General features: G+C 41.5%; 1 protein-coding gene across 1 annotated transcript in view; it reads left to right on the top strand.

The window, feature by feature from the left end:
* The first annotated feature begins 7,448 nt into the window (after positions 1–7,448).
* FAM149A (family with sequence similarity 149 member A) overlaps positions 7,449–22,537 on the top strand; it is a 53,832-nt gene continuing 38,743 nt past the window's right edge. The window contains exon 1 of the mRNA XM_045879674.3: positions 7,449–8,441. Within this exon, the coding sequence (XP_045735630.1) occupies positions 7,831–8,441 (611 nt within the window). The 5' untranslated portion in view covers positions 7,449–7,830. The remainder of the gene's footprint in view (positions 8,442–22,537) is intronic.

Raw genomic sequence — 22,537 nt, 5'->3', positions numbered from 1 at the left:
AAAGGAAACAAACACATTCCATTCTGTGAAAATATATGTTTACCGTGCAGAAATTTTATTATGTTTCTGGGGGAGACCACGAACAATAGAGAATCGGGGATTCGGGATGCTCCAGAATTTCCTCTAACCTCCTCCAACTCTGCAGTAACTATTCCAAGAATATGTTGGTACTCCGTTAGCAATGGTCCAAGGAGTTCTAGCCCCCATTGAAAACCTTAGTTCACATTTGAAGTTGTGTGTGTGTGTGTGTGTGTGTGTGTGTGTGTGAGATGTTGCTCTTTCTTCTCTTGCTTCACTTCCAGCACACAGTAAATAGTCACAAAATATTTGCTAGTGAATGATTAAAGAACCAAGTGAATGAATACACCCCGAACTCGAGCCACCTGGAACTGCTTGTGGTTTTGCTCACATGCCTGGCTCTTTCACGTTTCCATCTCTACATAAATGTGTTCTGCTTTCACGGCTGTCCTACATCCTTTTCTTGGCAAAAGCATGCAGTTTCAAGGGTTAGGTCAGGCATTGGCTTCTCCGATAAGGAGACCTAACCCTTGGCCTAATCTGACCTAACCTTGAAACTTAGAGCCTTCCTAAACACACCTCCTCCCTGGGATGAGTTAGTTGGCTTTTATCCTGTGCCAAGCACTCTTGGATAGAAGAGCTCAATCTCTTAAACAGTGTGAGTGCCTGCAAAGAGTCTACAGAGGATGTAACCTTAAGACCCACTGTGGCCAGTGCAAGAATCTGTGCAAATCCTGGATAGAAGGGGCTTGGTGTCAGCCATGTGACTTTGGAGGGGGCTCTTGGGTCAGAGCCTTTTCTCTGCTCTACTTGTTTACAGAAGATAACCTTTCAGTGCAAGGGGATTTGAAGACCTGTTCTGCTCTGGTTGTTTTGGTGTAAAGCAATCTTGACTGGGATAAACACTGGGTCAAGTGAGATCGTCCTTCCTCAGAGAAACCCTGTTACCTAAGCAGTGGTAAGAAACAGAGGGTCCCTCTAGACTTCCCTGATAACAGTTCCAACTTCCCAGCTTGGCCGCTTAGTGATTCTGCAGCTTCTGATGTAACCTCTCTCTAGTGGCTCATCTGGCATTTTCTGGCCTTAAAGTGTGTGTGTTCCCAATACCAAACCTACCCCAGAGGAGAGTGGAACAGGCAGAACTACCCCCCACCCTCACCCCCACACTCATTAGGAAACATCTGGTGATTTCTGAACACAAGAGGAGGTGCTTAAGGGATGGTCTAGGGGTGGGAAGCTGGAGTTTCTGTTAATCTTGGCACGGTATGTTTTGAACATCATATCTTTGAACAAATTCCAAGGGGTGCCATTGGGTCCACTTCAAACTTTAAGGACAGATTTGCCTATCACATAGTACATCCTCCCTGTTCCTTCTATCTCTCTTGTTTCTCTTATCTGCTTTTGCTATTCTTTTCCCTCCTCTGTTCTACACCTGGTGTGGAGGCATGCTTAGGAGAAAAACACAAATCATATTAATTTAAAAAATCCCTCAGAGGAAAATATTATTGTACCCTTGATCTATCCTTTTAGGACCATACTCTACTGCAGAGTGGCTAAGCTGCTTGGGCAGTATTACTCTTGAACTTGTAAACACCAGAATGCATTCTTCTGGGCAGAAAGGTAGGGGAAAGGGTCATTGGGCCTTCATGGGGCAAAGGCTTTTTTCCAAGCCCAGGTATCACTTCTCAGCTTGGCTGTACTTGGAGAAAATTATACTTGTGGGTGTTATCAAACAACACCAAAACACAAGGGAATCCCCTATCTAAGATGTGGCCGAGTGAAATATCTCGCATATACTTTGCAGATTTAAAAATATATGTATATCTATTCAAGTCCTTAGCCCATTTTTTTTCCTTAACCCATTCTTAAATCAAGTTATTAGGTTTTTGCGTGTGTGTGTGTGGGGGGGGGGGTTGGTTTGTTGTGTTTTGTTTTGTTTTGTTTTGCTGTTGAGTTACAGGAGTTCCCCTAAAGTTTCTAGAACCAGTTTTGACGTGTGGTGGTGGTGGTAGTTTTCCTGCCCTACTAAGCAGTTCTCCAACACCAACTGGGTGTCCTACAATTCAACTCACTTCCAACACTGTCTCCTGGGAGGTACGGTCAGATCCCATAGTTTAAGGGCTCAGTCCTGCAAGACTGTTTTCCCCACCCCTCTACGTCAGAAACCAGTCACAAGTCCAGGGTGTCCCCAGTGCTTCTGACAGACCAGCTACAGATCAATGACCCCCTTCTCAGGTTTGACCCCTTATTGAGTGCTATGGAATGTGCTATGATTATAAAGCAGGATAACCCTTATTTCTCCTTCGCTGATGATTAGTTGAGGGATGGACTTTTAATCTAGTTCTAGCGAATGAGACTCAATTGGTCAGTTTGAGAAGCTTCTGGAAAGTATTTTGTTCTTTAATGAGAGGGAGAATGAAGGAGTGGGCTGTACCTTCTTTTTGCTTTGAGGGAAAGATGGTTGGTGCTCAGGGTGCTATCTTGGGGCCACCAGGAAACAGGCCATACATAAAACACTGTGACAATGTATGAACAAAAAAGAAAAAAAAGATTTGGCATCTCTGATGATGTTGGCAATTTAGGGCACCATTCTCAGAACCAGTTTATTGTGGGCTTCTTGCTCTGTGAGTGCTTGAGCCACGGTTGATGAGAGCACCTTAAAAGCCTCATCAGTCTGCTCTCTGCTCTCTCTGTGCTGTATCTGTTCCTACACCCAGTAGATTTAGTCATGATCTATTCATAATCTCTGTGATCTAAAGCTGCTTTTTGATTAGTTTAAAGTTATTCTTGTTTTAATATTTTTCCTTTGGTAGAATCCAGAACCCTTAATCAAATACAAAGACAATTTTCCTGAGGCTTTTGAGGTTTTGATCTAGTTTACTTTTCTTTTATTGTGTTTTTCATAGAAAACAAATAATATGAACTTACTGAAAATATTCAAATAGTACAAAAGTGAGTACATCTGGAAGTAAATGTAGCTATAATTTCCTTTCAGATCTTCCCTCAGGGTTATTCACTGTAACCTGAGATTATGTGATAAACATTAATATCATATAATAAAATGGCATATAATAAAAACTAGCATCTACTGAGAGCTTACTCTGTGCTAGGCTCTGTTTCAGTTGCCAAGCATGTATTAATTAATATAACTCTCAGAAAGTACCATTATTTCAGATAGGAACTATTTGCATCCCTGGATTATAGTTGAGGAAACTAAGCGACAGTAAGAGGCATGGGTGTTGATCCATGGCAGAGATGACATGAACCTAGCGAGTCTCGCTCCAGAGTCTAGCATACTGTAGTGTCTCTATTGTGGTTGTTTGTAAATATTTGTTGCATCAACAAATGTCTTTTATTATTAAGAAGCTTTAAATTTTTTTTAAAAGATTTATTTATTCATTTGAGGGGCAGGGAGGGGCAAAGGGAGAGGGAGAGAAGCACTCCCCATTGAGTGCATGGAGCCTGAGTCAGAGGAGGGGCTCCATCTCACCACCCTGAGCCAATACCAAGAGTCTGAAGCTCAACTGACTGACCCACCCAGGCGCCCCAAGAAGCTTTAAATTTTTTTATAATCAAATCTGATAGTCTTTTTCCTTGCAGGTTCTGGCCTTGGTGTCATGCTACGTAAGGCAGTTTAAATTCTTAAACAGATTAATCACTCAGATTATTTGTTTTAAGTTTCAGGTTTCCAAAACATAACATTTCTTCATAGCAACATGGTCATAACTTCCTGATATTTTCTCAGTGATGCAGCCAAGCATCATTATACACATCAGAAAACCAATGCATCTAATTATTAATTAGCCAATATAATCAGAAGAGTTTTATCACAGAAAACACTGCTTTGACATAGTCTTTTGAAAAATCAACACTGCCACAGTTAGAAGCAATGGTTTACTGCATTTGCTTTCATGACTACATCTGAGTTAGATCTTTGCGGTACATCACCTGGGGCTCATGTTATGAGAATGGTAATTAACAGAGAAGCCTGGTAGCATCTAACATCTGTCTGAAAGACTGCTGATGGATGAACAATGGGTGTAAAAAACCTAGCATCTCGCTAGGAATTGTTTACCATGTTTGCAATTATAGGCCATTTTGAAAGGACCTTCAGACAAAAGGATCAATCATTCATTCATTGTGCCTTCCTCAGGAGGCTGGGTGGCCAGAATGTTTTATCCACTGCTTTCACTGACAATGATACTTCTTCCCCTGTCCTTTCTATGACTCGGGCCACTCTCTGTATAGATTTGAGACAATTATGATTTTAATTTGTGACCAGCTTTATAGAACAAATACCCCACTGAAGATGTTCATAAACATACCAGCCAGATACTATGATCATGAATTACCCCAATAATTAATTAATACCCAGATAGTGTATTCGTTTCCCAGGGCTGCCATAACAAAGTGGCTGCCACAAACTGGGTGGCTTGAAACAACAGAAATTTATTCTGTCGTTGTTCTGGAAGCTACAAGAGGGTATCAGGTGCTGGTAGGACCATGCTCTCTCTGAGACCTGTAGGGAAGAATCTTCCTGGCCTCTTTCTAGCTTCTGGTTGTCAATCCCTGACAGTCCTTGGCTTGCAGATGCATCATTACAATCTCTGCCTCTGTCAATACCTGATGTTCTCCCTCTGTGTTTGTCTTCAAATTTCTCTCTTCATCCTCGCATGGCAGCCATATTGAATTAGGACCCATCCTAATGCACTTGTCCTAACTTGATTACATCTCTAAAGACCCTATTTCCAAATAAGGCCACTTTCACACAAACTGAGGGTTAGGACTTCAGCATATCTTTTTGGGGGACATGATTCAACCAAAACAGATAGAATACATGTAGACACATCTTAGAGGTAGAATACTTTCAAGCCGGGTTCTGGAAGAACGTGAGCTTTTCTGTAGTCTTATTAACGGTATCTATATACTTAAAGAAAAGCATGTGCAGAGAAAGGAAGTGGTTAGTGATTTAAGCACAGAAATGTCTAAAATAAGGTTGCTCTTCTAAGAGGGAGAAGTTGTTGGCTCTATGGTTACTTGTCCCTTTGGTATAAAACATACATATACATATACATATACATATACATATACATATACATATACATATATATATATATGACTTACTCCCCTTGACTTGATTCTCTGCTCACCTAACAATCTTCCAACTTAATTTGGTCTTAACAGGAATTCCTTCAAAGGAAAAGAGCAGAAAACAGCTCTGCAGTTGTGTAATTATTAGTTAACACATTTGAATATGGGCTTATACACCAGTATTTTTTGAGTCAGGTTAGTGGAGCTCCATCCTAAGAGGCCGGTCAGCTCTGAAGGTCTTGAGCTGATCCGATTTTCCGAGTCCAAAAAATCTGTCTGAGATGTGGTAGCAAACAAGTACCGCTCCCCAGGAACTGGGTGACTTGAACCAGGCTTCACTCAGCAGTGGTTCCCCTTTGCTGCCTGTCCCTTCAAGTTATAGTACATATGTTCGGACTCAATCAGACGATTAACAGCTTAAACACTGAAAGTGCATGCTCTAGCAATGATCTCTACTTGCCTTGAGGATTTAATTGTTCGATGAACCAGAATCAAGATCCTTATGAAATAAACAAACAGAAAATCTTTAGGAAACAGATTTACAATCTTGAATGAGTGCTGTATGAAAACAGAAACAGTTGAATGTTCTAATGCACCTCACACACCCCTGAGGCCATCTGATGAGTTGCTACGAAAGAGAAACAATGAGAATATGAGAAATGTTGATGGTCCAAAACCCTGCTGCTTCTGGTTTCCTTGCATGATGACAGAGCTGGTGCTGCTTGCTCGGTTTGACCCTGAGGCCTTGGCCTCTAGTTTCTAGATGTGTCTGTTACTTTTCCCCACTCTTTCCCTCATTTTGATTCTTCACGGTGCGCTGGTGCTTTATATGCCGCAACTGCATGCTCTTCCCCTTCCCAGCACCCGAGGCCTTTTATAATCTGACCCTCCTCTGCCTTGTCTCTTACTTCTCTTAAGCACACATGTGTTCGTCTTTCCTCAAGCTCATGCTGACTGCGGTGCCTGCCTTGTTTTCTGGGGCACTCACCTGACACTTAGCTTGTGATAGAAAGCGGATTATTCCACACTGTGGGAGGAGAACTTCTCCTTTTTTACATCTTAATGCTTAACACAATCTTGAAGTAGAAAAGTGCCCAGTGCATGTTTGATCCTGGTAGTCGGTTGCAGAAAAGGGCTCATGATAGGTTGGCTGTCTTCAAGCCAATGAAAAGCTTGGCATTATTATAGAAATGTCCCATGGCTCAGAATCCAGTTTGATAACTTCCAAAAGACTAATGTATATAGTCATGAATATCAGTTAATTTATTCATTACCAGCCTTATCCATGTCTTTTCCTCACCTCAAATCAGAAAATAAACCTCCTGAGATCAAAACAGAAACTCTCTACTAAACATTAGTGGATAAACCCTGTCACTATCTTATTTTTAAATCTTGCTCAAAATTGACCCCACGCTACTGCAGATATATTCACACTCATAACTTTATCTTTCACACATATTTCTTCAGATTTAGCAAAATGCAATTGATTCCACTTAATAAAGAACTCTTACCTTTCATATCTGCCTTTGAGTTTGTATCCAGTCAGTCTGATTATAGTCAGAGTTCTCAAACATTTTAGTTATAAAATCTCTTGGTTCACTCCAATAGGTGTTTTGAATACATGCATTGTATATGGATTTTACTATCAGAGCCCAATCTTCTTTCCAAGTTCTTGGGTGAGGCACCTTGCTGTTATTCCCCTATGTCGTCTTTAGTGACACACGTTGAACTCGGCACTGAGGTGGCAGGAGTGGGCACTGCTCTTTCAAGTCCCCCCGCCTGAATACACGTTTGTACTAACCTTCCCTCATATCAGAGGGCTGGCCATCTTCCTGACCTTGGCGCATTTGGTCTTGCCACGTCTTTTTTTTTTTTTTTTTTAAAGATTTTATTTATTTATTTGCGAGAGAGAGAATGAGCGACAGAGAGCATGAGAGGGAGGAGGGTCAGAGGGAGAAGCAGACTCCCCGCCGAGCAGGGAGCCCGATGCGGGACTCGATCCCGGGACTCCAGGATCATGACCTGAGCCGAAGGCAGTCGCCTAACCGACTGAGCCACCCAGGCGCCCCCTTGCCACGTCTTTTGACAAGATCTTGGAGCCAGGGTTATCTTTCTCGGGGTGAGGGAGAAATTGCAGTGTTCCTTTAAGGCGCGAATCAAGGAGGGGAGCCAGTGTGTGCCTTGCGGACACAGCCCCAAGCTGCAGTCTGGGGCCCAATGAGCAATGAGCTAAGCAGGGCTTTTGTTTAGCTTAGCAACCGGCCGCGCGGTCCCGGGGGCCCGTTGGGGTATCTCCGGCGGGCGGAGGCCCAAGTCACCCTCCAGCCCGCGGTGGCGCTGGGCGGCTGCGGCACGTCCCCCCCCGGGCTCCCAGACCTTTGGCCCTCGCGGGTCTCGAAGCCCGAGGCAGAGAAGGGGCTGCTGCCCACAGAGGGCGGCCGCCGCCGGCAGTCTCAGCACGCCGCGGGCCGACCAGGCCGTCGGGGCAGGTCAGGCTAAAGCTACGCGGGGCTGAGCGCCGCGAGAGGTTCCTCCGCCGCCGGGAGAGCGCGCCCGAGGCCCCCCAGGCTCCGCGGCGGGCGGGGACCCCGGGACGCCCGCCCCAGCCCGGGACAGCCGGGCCGGACCCCTGAGGGCGGCGCTGGATGGAGCCCAGCAGCCCGGCCTCCCGTGGTCTGGAGGTTCAGGCAGCAGCGGGGACAGCATCTCCAAGACTGGGACATGAAGGTCGCTGTGTTGGACCTGGGGTCTCTCTTTGCCCAAATCTTCCAGGCCTCGCAGGCGCCCCCGGCCGCCCCCTCCAGCCCCTCGGGAGGCGCCGCCGCCGCACGGCGGGCGGGCTCCAGCGCGGGCGCCTCGCTCCACACGGCCCTGACCCTGACCGCCTTGCGCGCTCGGGCGCCCGCCTCGCCCGCCGCCTCGAGGGCGCCGCCCGCCTCGCTCCATCCGCCGCTCCCCGCCTCTTACCCCAGGGCCTCGGTGGCGAGCCGCGCGGCGGAGGCAGTAGGGAGCCCCCTCTCGCTGCCCGGTAGCCCGAGAGCAGCCAGGGCTCAGCCCCTGCCCCCGGGCCCCTCCAGCGGGGGCTGCAGCGCCGCGGGCTCCCCCGCCCACCTGGCGGCCTCGGCGCGGCGGGCTGCGGGCGCTGGCGGGGGCTCCGCGGGCAGCAGCAGTCTCGCCGCGAGCCCACGGACCACCCGCCGGTCTGGCCCCGGAGAGCGAGAGCCCGGCGCTTGGGTGCCCCCTGGGCCTGGCCCCAAGACTCTCTTCTTCACCCTGCCGCACGTCGGCGAGGAGCGGGCCTCGGACAGCGGCGCGGAGGACGGCGGAGACGCGTGAGTAGCCGCGGGGTCCTTGTCTGTCTGGGTTAGGACGCCTCCCTCTCCGTGCCACACCCACCTTGCCTGGCGCGCGTTAGGAAAGTTTGCTATTTGCAGGTAACCTCCACTAACTCCCCTGGGCACCCCCTTCCCCCCCCCCAACCTTGCACTTTCCCTGAGGCCTTATTGCGTGGCTTCCTATTCTTTTCAAACACACGCTGCGACGTGCTTTTGCTCAACTTCGTCAAGGATAATCCTCCGCTGTTTATTAGCGGAGAGGGACGGGAGACCAAGCAGGGCTTGAAGGAAAGGACAGCATTTTGTTTCTCTTCTGCCTGAAGCGTTCATTTAGATCGTTGGATACCCTGGTTTCCTTGGGGACTTGAAAGGAGTCCCTTTCGCTCGGGCAGAATAAGACAGATGTGCAGCCGAACCGAATACACACTTCGGCAGCTACGATTTTAAGACAGGGTGAGACACGGTGCTTGCCTACTTTTCAAAGATCAGCCACAACCCTTATCCCAAATGGGATGGGTTTTCTTTGTGTGACATCTAATTAATTTACATATGTACAACATTATCTGACACACAGGGGATTTGTAATGCTCAGGACACTTCTGATCATATACCCTAGAGCTTCCTAGTTATTGCCATAGTGCGCTCTAGTACTACGGAAACGCCGGCTGACTTTATGGGAACATTTCACTGGAGATCGGGCAACACTGTCCTCAACACACACACATGCACGCACACGCACATACGCGCACACGCGCGCGCAAACACGCGCGCACACACACACAATCCTTCCACCATCAAGAGCGGTGATGAAAACATTGCTCTAAAAATGTGCAGTTCAGAATTAAGGTGAATTTTATTTTTTAACCAGCAGAGCATACGGCGATTCTTAAGTGGGCACAAAAATGTTCAGCCTTCTGAATCCTACAAAAGAATAGTGAAATGGTCAAAGGCAGGCCAGAGGGGCCCATTCACAGATGGAAATGTCTACATTATAACCTAGGGAAGGAAGAATAGTCAGTCCTGCTAGCACAGAAGCTCTTCCCCACCAGGTCTTTCCCCCCCCCGCCCCCCCCCATGGATTGGAGAACTTCTGCATTAAAATGGATTCTAACCCTATCACAATTTAAATAACTGCATTTTCACAATACTGCGTGACATTCATCTCAGTGCAAAAATAAACAATTAAATAACATTAAGTTGTTTCTTTTCATTTAAAACAGCATAGTAGGAAATGCATTAATCAATTGATTTTTTTCAAAGGAAATTCAATTGCATTTGGATAAGTGGCTAGAATACCTATCCTAAAGAATTAAGCCTTTGTTATTGTCTACTGGCCCTTAACACTTATGCTGTTAATGTTTTATGAGCAAACAGTTTTACACACTGACTTTAAACTCTAGGCTTAGAGCTTTATACAAAAAGGCACCCAGACATTCAGCATGGCCAGGGAAAGAACTGGGTGCTGGTTTCAGTTCTCAAGCGTCTTAGTCCATGTTTCTATTGTCTGAACATTTTTAATAGGTACTTTTTGAATGACACTGTATTTGGCATTATATACAGAAGTGACTCTTCTGCATTAGTAAATGTATCCAATTTTACTGAAAGTACAGGCATTGAATTTTTGATAATTGCTATGAGAAATAATATGCACAGCATTCAAGAATCTTTCTGATTATGCGTGTTCATACTCTCCTGAGACATCAGACAGCCCTCTGAGTGCACCATTTTTCTTTTGTAGATACACAAATCCTCATATTCTCTTCCTTTCATGCCTCAATCCTTTTTCATTTATAAAGTTTACAAAGGGACAAGGAGAAAGAAAGTATTAAGCTGCTTTTTCCTTCAATACTACAGACGTTTTGCTCCTTGAAGTATATTTTTTTTCCCTCCTGGATTTCTGGGTTGGCTCTTTATAACATTGAATAAACAGACATCATTCAATGATGGATTTACATTATACAACTACAACCTCACCTGCCAGTTTGCAGATAGCTGCTACGAATTATTAGCCTGCTTGATTAATATTAAAATAGAGTATTTAGTTTTCTAAACCCCAGGGACATGAGGAGGTGGAGGTGGTTAATGAAGGAGTAGGAAGAAAAAAGCAGTAGGTAGAGAGAGTATGGAGACATGGAAACAACTGGAAATAAACCCTTGGGAAACATGAATCTAATGGTAAGACCATTACACTCAGTTACAAAGCAAAATCCTCATTCACAGTTTATATTTCTTTGAAGAAAACCCATGTATTTTACATTCTGATTCTGTACTGTTCTATTAAAACTAAAAATAGTGAAATTAATTGGAGTGGGGAAATATGCAAACTTTCTTTCAGTTCTGGATCTTTCTTCTCTCTCTCTCTCTCTCTCTCTTTTTTCCTTTTTTTACTACACTGGCTGTATAGCAGGACAAATTTTGATCTCTGAACCACGGATTTGATAAATGAATGGCCCACCGAAGAAAGGCTTGCCCTTTGCATTCCACGAGGTGCATTGGCTGCCACATCTGAACCAGAGGCAGAGGATACTGAGTTCCCTTCTTCACCTCACCTTCTTGCACTCCCCGCTATGTGATCCCACACTTTTTGTCTTCACCCTCACTTCCCCGTGCCTTACTGCCTTTCCTTTACACTGTGCACCTTATTCACACTGTTTTCCAGTCTCGCCCACACCCTGCACTGCCTCTTTGCACTTCTGAACTACACAATTACCACCTTGTGAAAGTCTTATTCTGTTTGTTCTGGAAATGTAAGAATTGCTAACAGTAGGTAAGGGAGATAGCTATATAGATGGATAATAACTATATAGATGTATATGAATGTTGGTAGATTGTGAACTTCACATGGTCAGAAAGGATTTCTATCTTTTATAAGTCATAGCTGCTGGCATATAATTAATGCCTTTTTTTTTTTTTGAGTGATTGAGTTCCATGGTCAGAGTCATGTTAGTGTGGAAATTATTGCAGTAACTGCCTTCAGGGCTTGTTAACTTGGCTGGCAATAACACGAATGCAGGGGCTTATCTCTCAGTTCATCTGTTCCTGAAGCAGCCCAGGGTTGGAGTGACGCCCGTGCACCCAGGAATCAGAAGAGTGGGATTCCAATCTCAAACCACTTGCTAGCTGTGTAATTCTGGGCAGGTTATTCAGTGTTCCAAACTGTAGGTTTTCCTACTTGATAGAATGCAGCTGATAATAATAACTTGCCTCATAGGGATGTTCTGAAAATTAATTGCAATAATATCTTAAGTGCCTAACACATGGAGAAATGCTTTAAAAATGTTAGCCATGATCACCATCTGTTTCTTGGCACAGAAATGACATTTGAGAGCATGTTTCCTGAAAGGATAGGAGGACCTGAAGGAAGGAGTGACCGAAAAAAAGAACTCATTTACAGTTAGCATCTGACTGTACTAAAAGGCGTCTTTTAGTTCCGTTATTTGGGAGAACAAATTAGAGTCCTCTAATCTTTCATCACAACTGACAGAAAATAAAGGTTACCTTCATTAGTACGACCACTGATTGTGATATAATACCTAGAAGAAATGTATTTGCCACTCTGGGATCAGACTTTTAATTTTTAGATTTACAGACACTGCAGAATAATCAGTAACATCACAAATTGTTTCCAGCCCACCCTTTGTACAGCTCTTGGCCATTCCTACCTGCTAGCCTTGTGATTCATGTTCACATATTACATCCTATTTGGACTGTAAACTCTTTGTCCTGTGCCACCGAAGACAACATATGCAATAAATAAAACAATAAATACAAAGTAAAAAATATAACAATAAATGTAAAATAAAAAACAATTTTATTAACTTTCATGGGTAATCGCATAAAAATTTAGAGGCAATTTAAATGTCCTTCCTTAGGAATAATTGCTGTCTTGAGTCTTTCTGTTTCGTTGTCTTAGAGTTTCCCCAAAGTTAGTAACGTTTTCTACTGGGACTTTGCATTTCCACAGGGATGAATAGTGAGCTCGGTAGACAATGGTCATATGACTGTTACTTTCTATTACACTCTTATGACCATTACCTTTATTAAAAATACTAATAATTTGAGTTGGTTGTCCACGTATTTGCTTAATTGTCCAAGCATTTGCTTCAACCCAAGAAAACAATTTTATTTTTACTGTCTTATGGAATCGTTTTTTATGCTTTCAATTATCTTCTTTACTTTGTTATATTTAAAAATCTCAAAAATTATACTTGAGCTAATAATTATATGTTCTGCTGTGTATTTAAAGAACACCTTTTGGTATTTTTTTCTAATGTCGTAGCTAATATATGTAGCACTTGATATGTGCCAGGTACATAACAACATTCCTATAATGTGGGATATAAAATCTTGATAGTTCTGAAATTGTACTAGTTAATTTAAATTAGGATAGTTTTTAGAGCATAGGTTTGAAGTCACATTGACTTTGACTAAATCCCACTTTATAATTTTTCTGAGAATACTAAGAATAGAATACTAATTAAGTATTCACCTTGTCTTTAAGCCTTGCCTTTTCATCCCTAAAATGGGTGTTGATAATAATACCAAGTCAAAGAGATATTGTAAGCATTAAAAGTGATAATATATGCAAACATCTCCCATTGGTGGCTGGGACATAAGCACTCAATAAGTAGTTATTACTATTGGCTCCTAATTATCATTTTCAGTATCTTTTTACTTATCACCCATCATCAGCATTCTTTGTATAAAGTACAGTTTATTGCTATGATCTTCGGTAAAGATTAATATATGATTTTCAAAACATAGCTGTCAACGTGTGTTTATAAAATACCTGTTCCATTTAAGACCCATACAGAGCTCGACCTTCTGAGTATTCGGAGCAACAATTGGAAATGAATCTTATCATCAAAGAGTAAGAAAAATAAGATGAACGATTCAGGAGAGGTTTCAGACAAATTGCCATGTGCACATGGTTAGGGGAGAAGGTGTCCATAGATAATAGGAAGGGAGAGGCTCAGGAATTTGAGTCCTTGGGACACATAGAGTCTTGGGATTAGGAAGGACATTTCAGGAGACTAAAACTGTGTGAGCAAATCATGGAGGCAGAAAACTATATGTCATATAAGGAGTTCAATTTGTTAGGAGCACAGTGTTTGTGAAAAGGCATTAGGAGAAAACCGGGGAGAGGCTTGGATTCCAGACTGTGTTTAGTAAACACTGGAGCGGCCACTAAATGTTTTTAGACAGAGAAGTGGCATGAACAGGACTGAACTTTAGAAGGATGAAGCTAATGCACAGGAGAGTGTAAGCCCAGAAATAGTAGAAGGCTCTGGCAATAGACCCCTTGAGAGGTATGAGGGCCGGGGATGCAGATGATAAAAATAAAGATACTGGGATGATAAGTATCACAAGAATGGCAATGCATTGGTGCAGCTGGAGGAAGCAAGAAGGAGAGATGAAGATCATTTTACATGGCTGCAGGGAGAATGCCATTAATAAAGCGGGAACACAGAAGAAGTGGGTTTGTTGTGTAGATGAGGAATTCACTGTGGGATGCATATTGAGTTGAAATCTTAGGAAAACAACTGAAGAAGGTGTCAGCCAGAGAGCCAGACATTCGTGAGTGGAACTTGGGAGAAGGATTAAGGACTGGAAATATAAATATGGCAGCTTCCCATGTACAGTGGTGGTGAATATGTACAGCAATTACAAATTATATAACAGCGCATTACATCCTTTGCAAGATACAGTAATCCTTTTTGTTGTTGTTAATGGGTGTTTTAAGATCTTCTAAAATGAGAGGTGTTTCTTTTCTGTGCTAGACTAGCGTTTCTCGACACATGTCCTGTCATTTCCTGTTCCTAGCCCATGGCGGGGGCTAGGAAGTACAGGAAGTGGGAATAAGCATTTAGACACTTCTATAGTAATTGACAGAGTAACTTTATGCCTATTGGCTGATAAGAAAACATTTGTATTTGTATTTTGTGCATCTTTTTTTTCCCATTTCATTTTCTAGCTAATTGATTTTTATTATGCTTTGACAATTATTTATCCACAATGAATTGGAAAAATTTTTTAAATGGTCTGACACTACACAATAGTTTGAGAAGCACCGAGACAGACTTGACTTAGATACCTTTAGACCACAAGGAGCAAAATATTTCAGGACACCAAGAGAGAAAAGGCCAGCCAAGTGATTATACTGTCTTTTTACTCTCCCTAAAATACAGGGCTAAGTACATTCAGAGTACCCTCTGGTTAAAGATGAGATTCTTCCAGTTGCTCAAATAATCCAGACTTGCAAATATGCTCTATTCACAATACCTTTGGGAGCTGGGGCCCTGGGGATACAACCTGTAGCCAAGAGTCCACTGCTCAATAGGACGGGATGTCTCATACTATTGCTTTTTTTTGTTTTTTGAAGTCATAAGCCAAAGGCTATGTCCACCATGACTCTCAAAATTCATTCACAACCCTTGATGGCAATTTGCCTTATAAAGCATAACTTGCAAACACAGATACTTTCCAAACAAAAGGAACTTTTGACAGGAAATTTGCAAACATTATATGCTTTCTTCTCTTGTTGCCCATCTATCCTCTTTGGGAACAGTCATTTGCTTGTGATTGAGAGATGATCACAATGTATTAATCTCTTCTGAATCCCATAGAAAGGAAGCATGTCACAGTGAGGGCACTGATATTATGCCCTCTGAGACTATTTTCCCATATTTTAAATTTACATTTGAGGCTCACATTCTGCCAAAGTGGTAGAAACTAAAACTCAGTAGTCTGAGATTTCTCCCATCTTTATCTTGGGTTTGAGCCACTTTCTTGGTGGCGGGGTGGAGGTGGGTGTTGCTTACATGGGACTGGGATATTCAGTGCCAGGGAAGGAGCCCACTTGTTTGTTGATAACCTCTATCCTCGCTGGATCCACTGAAATGTCCATAATCTTATCTTATCCTTCTGTATAACGCAGGTCTCATGCATATATCCACCAAGACTCTTCAAGTTAGGGCTCCCTCCCTTATTTCTGCGAGAGCCCTTGGGGTCAGCTTGTTGCTCTCATACCAGCATTCTCCATGATAGGACTTCCAGAAGAATGCCAATCCACACCACATAGCCTTTCTTTCCTCTGGGATCCTTACCCTAGGTCTCCTGAAGGATCAGGGCACAGGTCCCCTCTGATCCCTTACCGTAGATCCTTGAGAAATCCTCTAGGAATTCCTGGTGCTGAATGCCTGATTCAGGGACCCACCAGTTCATGGGAATGAGAAAAGACATTCCTTCCTCCACTAGGCCCATTACTGCACTAGTACAAATCAAGCAGAGGACTGGCTAGATTTCAATCTACCTCCTGGCTTTGTGCCTTCTCTAGGGTATAGTGTCCTTGAACGACTATTTTGCTTTGTAGTAGCCACTCAAGTCCCACTTCCTCATTTCTTAATCTCCCTAAGATTCCCTTCTCAGAGACAGAAGATCTGACCCACAGAATCTTCCCATTCTTAGGAATCTGTTTCTCTTCTGAGGGTTCGGACGAACCTCCCTGATATTTGTGTTTTTCCCTCAATCTTTTACTAGGCTAAAAGTCCATACCAATCTTGTAAGTTCAAGCTTTACTAAAAACATACACACACATAAAAATTGAGGAGGAAAAAAACCCTGCTGCATTCTATTTTCTGAAGCAATAAGCAAAAAAACTTTGGATTATACATTGTGGGAGGGGACAAAAGAACATGAAAACACTAGGGGAAAAAAATATCAGTTGGAATACATTTAAAAATACTTAACATGAGAACACTTTTCCCCTCACCAGAGCAGTGTGGATATTTGTTTAATTCAACAACAGCCAAACCACTCACTTCTTGGATATAATTTTACAATCTGTAGGCAAACATTTTGCTTTGTTACAAAAAACTATCTGAACATTCTTTGGTTCTAGGAATACTAGGTATTTTACATATGCATGTTAAATAGGACATGATTCATAAAATACTTTGTGCTATTTACTAAATAAATGAATAAATACTCTTCATTAAACATGTATTGAAAAAATTCAAAAAACTGAACTTTTATTCTTGAAAGGTAAAAATAGTCAACGAAGATACTATGTTTCATAAAGCACAGAAATTAAAGCTTTTGAAATGAGTAAATCTCCAGTTCTGAACTTGGAAGTGAATGGTGTTTGGCAATGACAAGAAAAACAGTCAAGCCAAGCCTTTCCCTACTTTTGATTAATAAGCAGATTATTAAGGCTAAATAAACTAAGTACAAAAAGAACTAAATAAAATGTTCTTTTCATATGCACATATACATGTATATTCTTCTTAGGATCATTGTCATCTTAAATTTATTGTAATGCCAATAATAAAGATGAAACCCAACTTGGAAGCTCACAAATTACATTAGGTTTTTAATGCTAATAATTAAATTTCAGAGAGTGTCACTAGATGCCTAGAAGGTTAAAATGGGGACTTCTTTTCAAATGAAACATTTAATTCAAATTTCTACCATTCATCAGTGAAGTCTTAGAAGTCATTCATGTATATCCAAGATTCTTTATAATCTAGTTGAATTAAGTGTCCCCATGGAAGAAGGTGAGCCCCTCCCCTTTAAAATCCAGTAATTTCAGGGCGCCTGGGTGGCTCAGTTGGTTGGGCGACTGCCTTCGGCTCAGGTCATGATCCTGGAGTCCCGGGATCGAGTCCCGCATCGGACTCCCTGCTCAGCGGGGAGTCTGCTTCTCCCTCTGATCCTCCCCCTCTCATGCTCTCTGTCTCCCATTCTCTCTCTCAGATAAATAAATAAAAAATCTTTAAAAAATAAAATAAAATAAAATAAAATCCAGTAATTTCAGTGCTGAATTGATGCATAAAGATAAATCCTAAGGAACTTTAATTTAATTTAAATTAATTAATTTAAAAATATATTTTAAAGAAGCAGGTGACATATTCTCAAGAAAAAGTCTACCTCAGTCAGACTTTTGTTTTACTCACTAGTTTTAACATTTTTATAAGCATGTTGACTAATGTGAGCATTCCTCAAATATGTGTTATTCTGCAAAGCCAAGATTTTTAGCATTGGAAACAACAGCTGGTATTTCCATGTCTACTAGGTACCAAAGGCTGCATTTATAGACATTATCATGAATCCCCCAAACAAACATACAAGGTAGGAATTTTATTTCCATTTTACAGATGAAGAAGTTGAGGCTCAGAAAGGAACAGAAATTATTTACTTGCACATGGCTAATGGGTGGAAAAAATAACATTCAAATCCAGGCAGTCAATCTATATCGTGTACCTATATGTATACGTGTTTTTTAATGAATTGTTTAAGATGGTAAGGAGGATAAAAATCTATTTCTGTGGTAATTGGTAGTATTTTCCCTGGAACAAACTGACTCTAAGAAATTTTACCCTTTCCAAAAATAAATCTGAAAAAATAAATATTATGTTAATAAGCAATCTAAGAGTATCTTTCTTAGAATAATACTTCTAGTAATACTGATAAGGGGACCAAATTTAAGGTTTAGTTTTGTCCATTTTGCAGTGCAGATAAAAAAGTGACTTTTATCCCAAAGCTATGACTTCTTTAAAATAAAACATTAGTTTATCAACTCTCTTCCCTTTTATTGTATATAGTATTCTTATAAATTATTTCATATATATTTAATAGCATATCAAATATTTTATTCATACTAGTAAGGCAGATAATTAGCAAGCATTGTCTTACTAGTAAAAATGGAGAAACAGCAATTAGATACGGCCCTTGCTAGGGGAAAGGTTATATCTTCACTTCAGCATTTTCTTAATCAGACGTTTCACTTAAGGTTTTAGAAGAAGCCTGATAATTAAATATTGACCACTGTAATTCTTGCCAGCCACTTATATTCATGTTTATCTAATGAATTTTTTTTTCTTTCACATAACATTTAACATTTTGGACCTTGCTTGTTGGTTTCTAACTTAATGATATAATTTTGAGTATCTGAAAAATCAAGTAATGAGGTATTTATTTTAAGGATTCTGTGGCGATTTTGAGCTGATTTTCCACTTCGGAACCACCGAGGAGGCTGGCTGAAGAGTAAAATGGACTTTTGCAGTGATAAAGTTGTCCTGTGAGTCAGTTACACATATTGCGGTGACGGAAGTTGTTTCAGAGGCAAGAGTGGCAGTTTGTGTGATTCTCTGAGATTCCCTCCATCCCCATGAAGCAGTAGCGTGCTGGAGTTGTTTGGAGTCAATTGTGTGCAACTCTTTCCTGTTCCACACTGAGTGGCACCCCATTGGTGGCTGGAAGCTGGCCAAGGAGGGAGTATTCACACCCTGCAAATCTGCAAACGGCTCACATCAGGACTTATGTTTTTCCAGAGAACTGGTTTACCAGCACACCATTGCTAATAAGTATAAAAGTATATTTACTTCCAAAGCCATCCTGATATGACAGGTAGATTGGAACAAAAGGATGTTTTTAGCAATAGCTTATGAAATTACTGAAAATGGTTCTCTCATACGAACACTTAAAAGAGGTGTTGGGAGCTCTGCCTTTCAGAAGTCACAGAGCTGGACAGTAGATAGGGGGTCCCTGTCAAGGAGGGGCTCTCAACCTTGGTTTCCTCCGCATTAGAGGATGACATTTTTACGTGTAAGACACGTTTTCATGCACAGTTGTTCATGTAATCCTTTACTCTCCACATATAAGAATATGAAAATGTGGTCCTGAAAGCACTCTATTTTGTAATGCCCATTGTTGATAAAATTAGTTTCAAATTTGTGGTTCATAGCTCACAATGAAGATTGAAGTTAAGGGCCATGATTTTATTTTATTTTATTTTATTTATTTATTTTTAAAGATTTTATTTATTTATTTCAGAGAGAGAGAATGAGAGACAGAGAGCACGAGAGGGAAGAGGGCAGAGGGAGAAGCAGACCCCCCGCTGAGCAGGGAGCCCCATATGGGACTCGATCCCGGGACTCCAGGATCATGACCTGAGCCGAAGGCAGTCGCTTAACCAACTGAGCCACCCAGGCGCCCAAGGGCCATGATTTTAGATGATACAGGGATAAGAAGAAATTATGCCCTGAGGGAGGACTCAGAATAGTTTTCTGTCTTGAAGAGTAACTCGGCTAAATGTTATCAAAAGCGAAACAAAACAAAAACAAACGAAGAAACTCTTTGAGAAACACCTTAGCACACAATACATTTTCCTTATAATGAGGAAAATGCGTTTTTGAGTTTATTATAGCCAATGGTTGAGCTGTGCTTACTGGAAATATGTCTGTTATGTTTCAGAGCTCATGATTTTTGTGAATTCAAGGTCAATATTAAATTCGGTTTAGGATTAGAATGTTTATTTTTATTATTTAATGCACTTCAGTTGCTCATTTGTTTAATACTGACACTTTAAGTTTAGCAACCTCTATTTTTGTTTCAAGCTGACCATGAAGCAGGATGCAACCATGTTTTCACATAAAACATTTATGAATTCTTCCTCATTAAAGCATTAGGGGAAAATGTATATTTTGCTGAAGACTTTCCTGGGACATGAATGGTGATTTATATGACGCATTGTACAATATTTTGCTACAAAAATTCCCTTAATTCTACTTCCAGCAATAGCAGACTAGACTGTGTCAGACCAACCACCACCTGAGTGCAAGTAGGAAGACTGGACAATAAACAACAACAACAAAACACTCAGGAGTTAGGGCGAACTGGAAAGAGACCAGCACCAAAGAGACTGAAACCCAGACTTAAATCTTCTTAATTACTGATTGGATTAATGTGATTTGGGATGGCTAGAGCCCCCAGCCCAGTCTGCCATAAGAAGCAAATTTAATTCTCTCTGAATTTAGCTATAAGCAACAACTTTATATTGTTTACCAAAGAAACAGTTTACATATAAGAATACAGAAATACTGAATATAAATGTATGGATGGCATGTTTGTACATGTAAATTCTAATGAAAAAGAAAGCTGGTGTAGCTTTTATAATATCAGACCAAGTAAATTTTAAACCAAGAAGCATTGGTTGGCTCAGTCAGTGTCCGACTCTTGGTTTCGGCTCAGGTTGTGGTCTCGGGGTCCTGAGATCGAACCCCACATTGGGTTCTGCACTCAGCAGAGAGTCTGCTGGAGGTTCTCTCTCTCTCCCTTTGCCCTTCCCCCCCGCCTCAAGTAAATAAATAAATCTTTAGAAATAAAAAGACTTAGAAACAGATAAACTGAGTATTTCCACAGCAGAGACCTGGTAACATTAATTATTTGACAAATTACCCAGGTACAGTATCCTTTTCCAGTTCATGCTGCTTTTTAACAAAGAGCAAACTTTATAGACGTATTATCCATTTCAGCAAATTAAGCCATCTGTATTGATAAAAACCTTATTTCAAAATCAAGAATTACTGAACTTCATTGAATTTATGATGTTAATGATTGTAAGACACTCTTCTGAATTTGTTTTCCACTCAGCATTGTCAAGGCCTTGGTTTTTCCACACAGCATTTTCTATGCCATTAAAACATAGATGAAACAGTTTTTTAAATACGAATCCAGTAAAATATAAAAAGCTATTGGTGCTGGGCTCTTTTTCTTTTTTTTTTTTTTAAGATTTTATTTATTTATTTGAGAGGGAGAGAGACAGCAGAGTGAGTGAAAGAGAGAGAGAAAGCACGATGGGGGGAGTGGGGAGAGGCAGAGGGAGAGAGAGAAGCAGGCTCCCCCATGCAGGGACTCCATCCCACGACCCTGAGATCATGACCTGAGGCGAAGGCAGACGCTTAACCAACTGAGCCACCCAGGCGCCCCTGGTGCTGGGCGCTCTTAAGCTGGCTTTGCAGTTGGTAACATAGAGCCAGCCTATACCTGACCCTGCTTAGGGAATGTGAATAAACACTGATTCAATACCGCTCCCATGTCCTCCCTAAGGGCATTTGTTGTTAAAGTTTACATAAGTGCTTCTGTGTTGTCTCCAGATTTCCTTCCAAGTCACTAATACGCATTATGCAAATTGGAGGGTGATTTTTTTTTTAATGTGGTAAAATATGTATAACATAAAATATACCATTTTAACCACTTTTTTTGAGAGAGAGAGAGCAAGTTCGAGCTGGGGGCAGGGTGAGCAGAGGGAGAGGGAGAGAGAGAATCCTAAGCAGGCTCCACACCCAGCACAGAGCCTGATGTGGGGCTTGATCTCACAACCCTGAGATCATGACCCGAGCCAAAATCTAGAGTCAGACGCCTAACCAACTGAGCCACCCAGGTGCCCCTCATTTTCACCATTTTTAAATGTGTAATTCAATGACATTTAGTGCATTCACAGTAGTATGCAACCATTCATCTTCATAACTTTCTCATCATCCCAAATAGAAACTCTGTAGCAACGAAACAATAGTTCCCCATTCCTCTGTTCCCCCAGCCCCTGGCAACCACCTGCAACTTTCTATCTCTATGAAACTGATTACTGTAGAAATCTCATGTAAGCGGAGTCATATACTATTTGTCTTTTTGTGTTGGGCTTATTTCACTGAACAAGTCTTTAAGGTCCATCCATGTTGTAGCAGATATCAAAATTTCACTCCTTTTTTAAGGCTGAATATTTAATTGTAAGCATAGACCACATTCTGTTTATCTGTTCATATGTTTGTTGATGAATATTTGGGTTATTTCCATCTTTTGGCCAGTGCAAATAATGCTATTATGAATAATGGTATACAAGTATCTGCCAGAGTCTCTGCTTTTAACCCTTGGGGTATTTGCTGCATCATATAGTAATTCTGTGTTTCATTTTGCAAGGAACCACCAGATTGTTTTCCATAGTAGCTGCACCATTTTACATGCCCACCAATAATACAAGGGTTCCAATTCCTCCACATCCTCACCAACACATGTTATGTTTTATTCTTTTGGATAATAGTCATCCTAATGAGTGTGACATGGGAGGCTCATCTTTTTTATGGTTTGTGACAAGGACTTTCTGATTGCAGCTCTGCTGGCCACTGTAAGATGCTGTTGGTGATGCACATCCCAACCTCAGAGATTCAAATTGAGAAATTATGGTTCTTATTTTTCACTTTTGCAACTTTTTAGACTGGCATTTTTTAAAGACTGTTTTTTTTTTTTTTAAGATTTTA

Source organism: Mirounga angustirostris, unplaced genomic scaffold (assembly GCF_029215605.1).
Source record: "Mirounga angustirostris isolate CCGP_5_RB_7025 unplaced genomic scaffold, mMirAng1.0.hap1 SCAF_2, whole genome shotgun sequence".
Taxonomy (NCBI): Eukaryota; Metazoa; Chordata; class Mammalia; order Carnivora; family Phocidae; genus Mirounga; species Mirounga angustirostris.
This window is presented reverse-complemented; position numbering and strand designations above follow the sequence as displayed.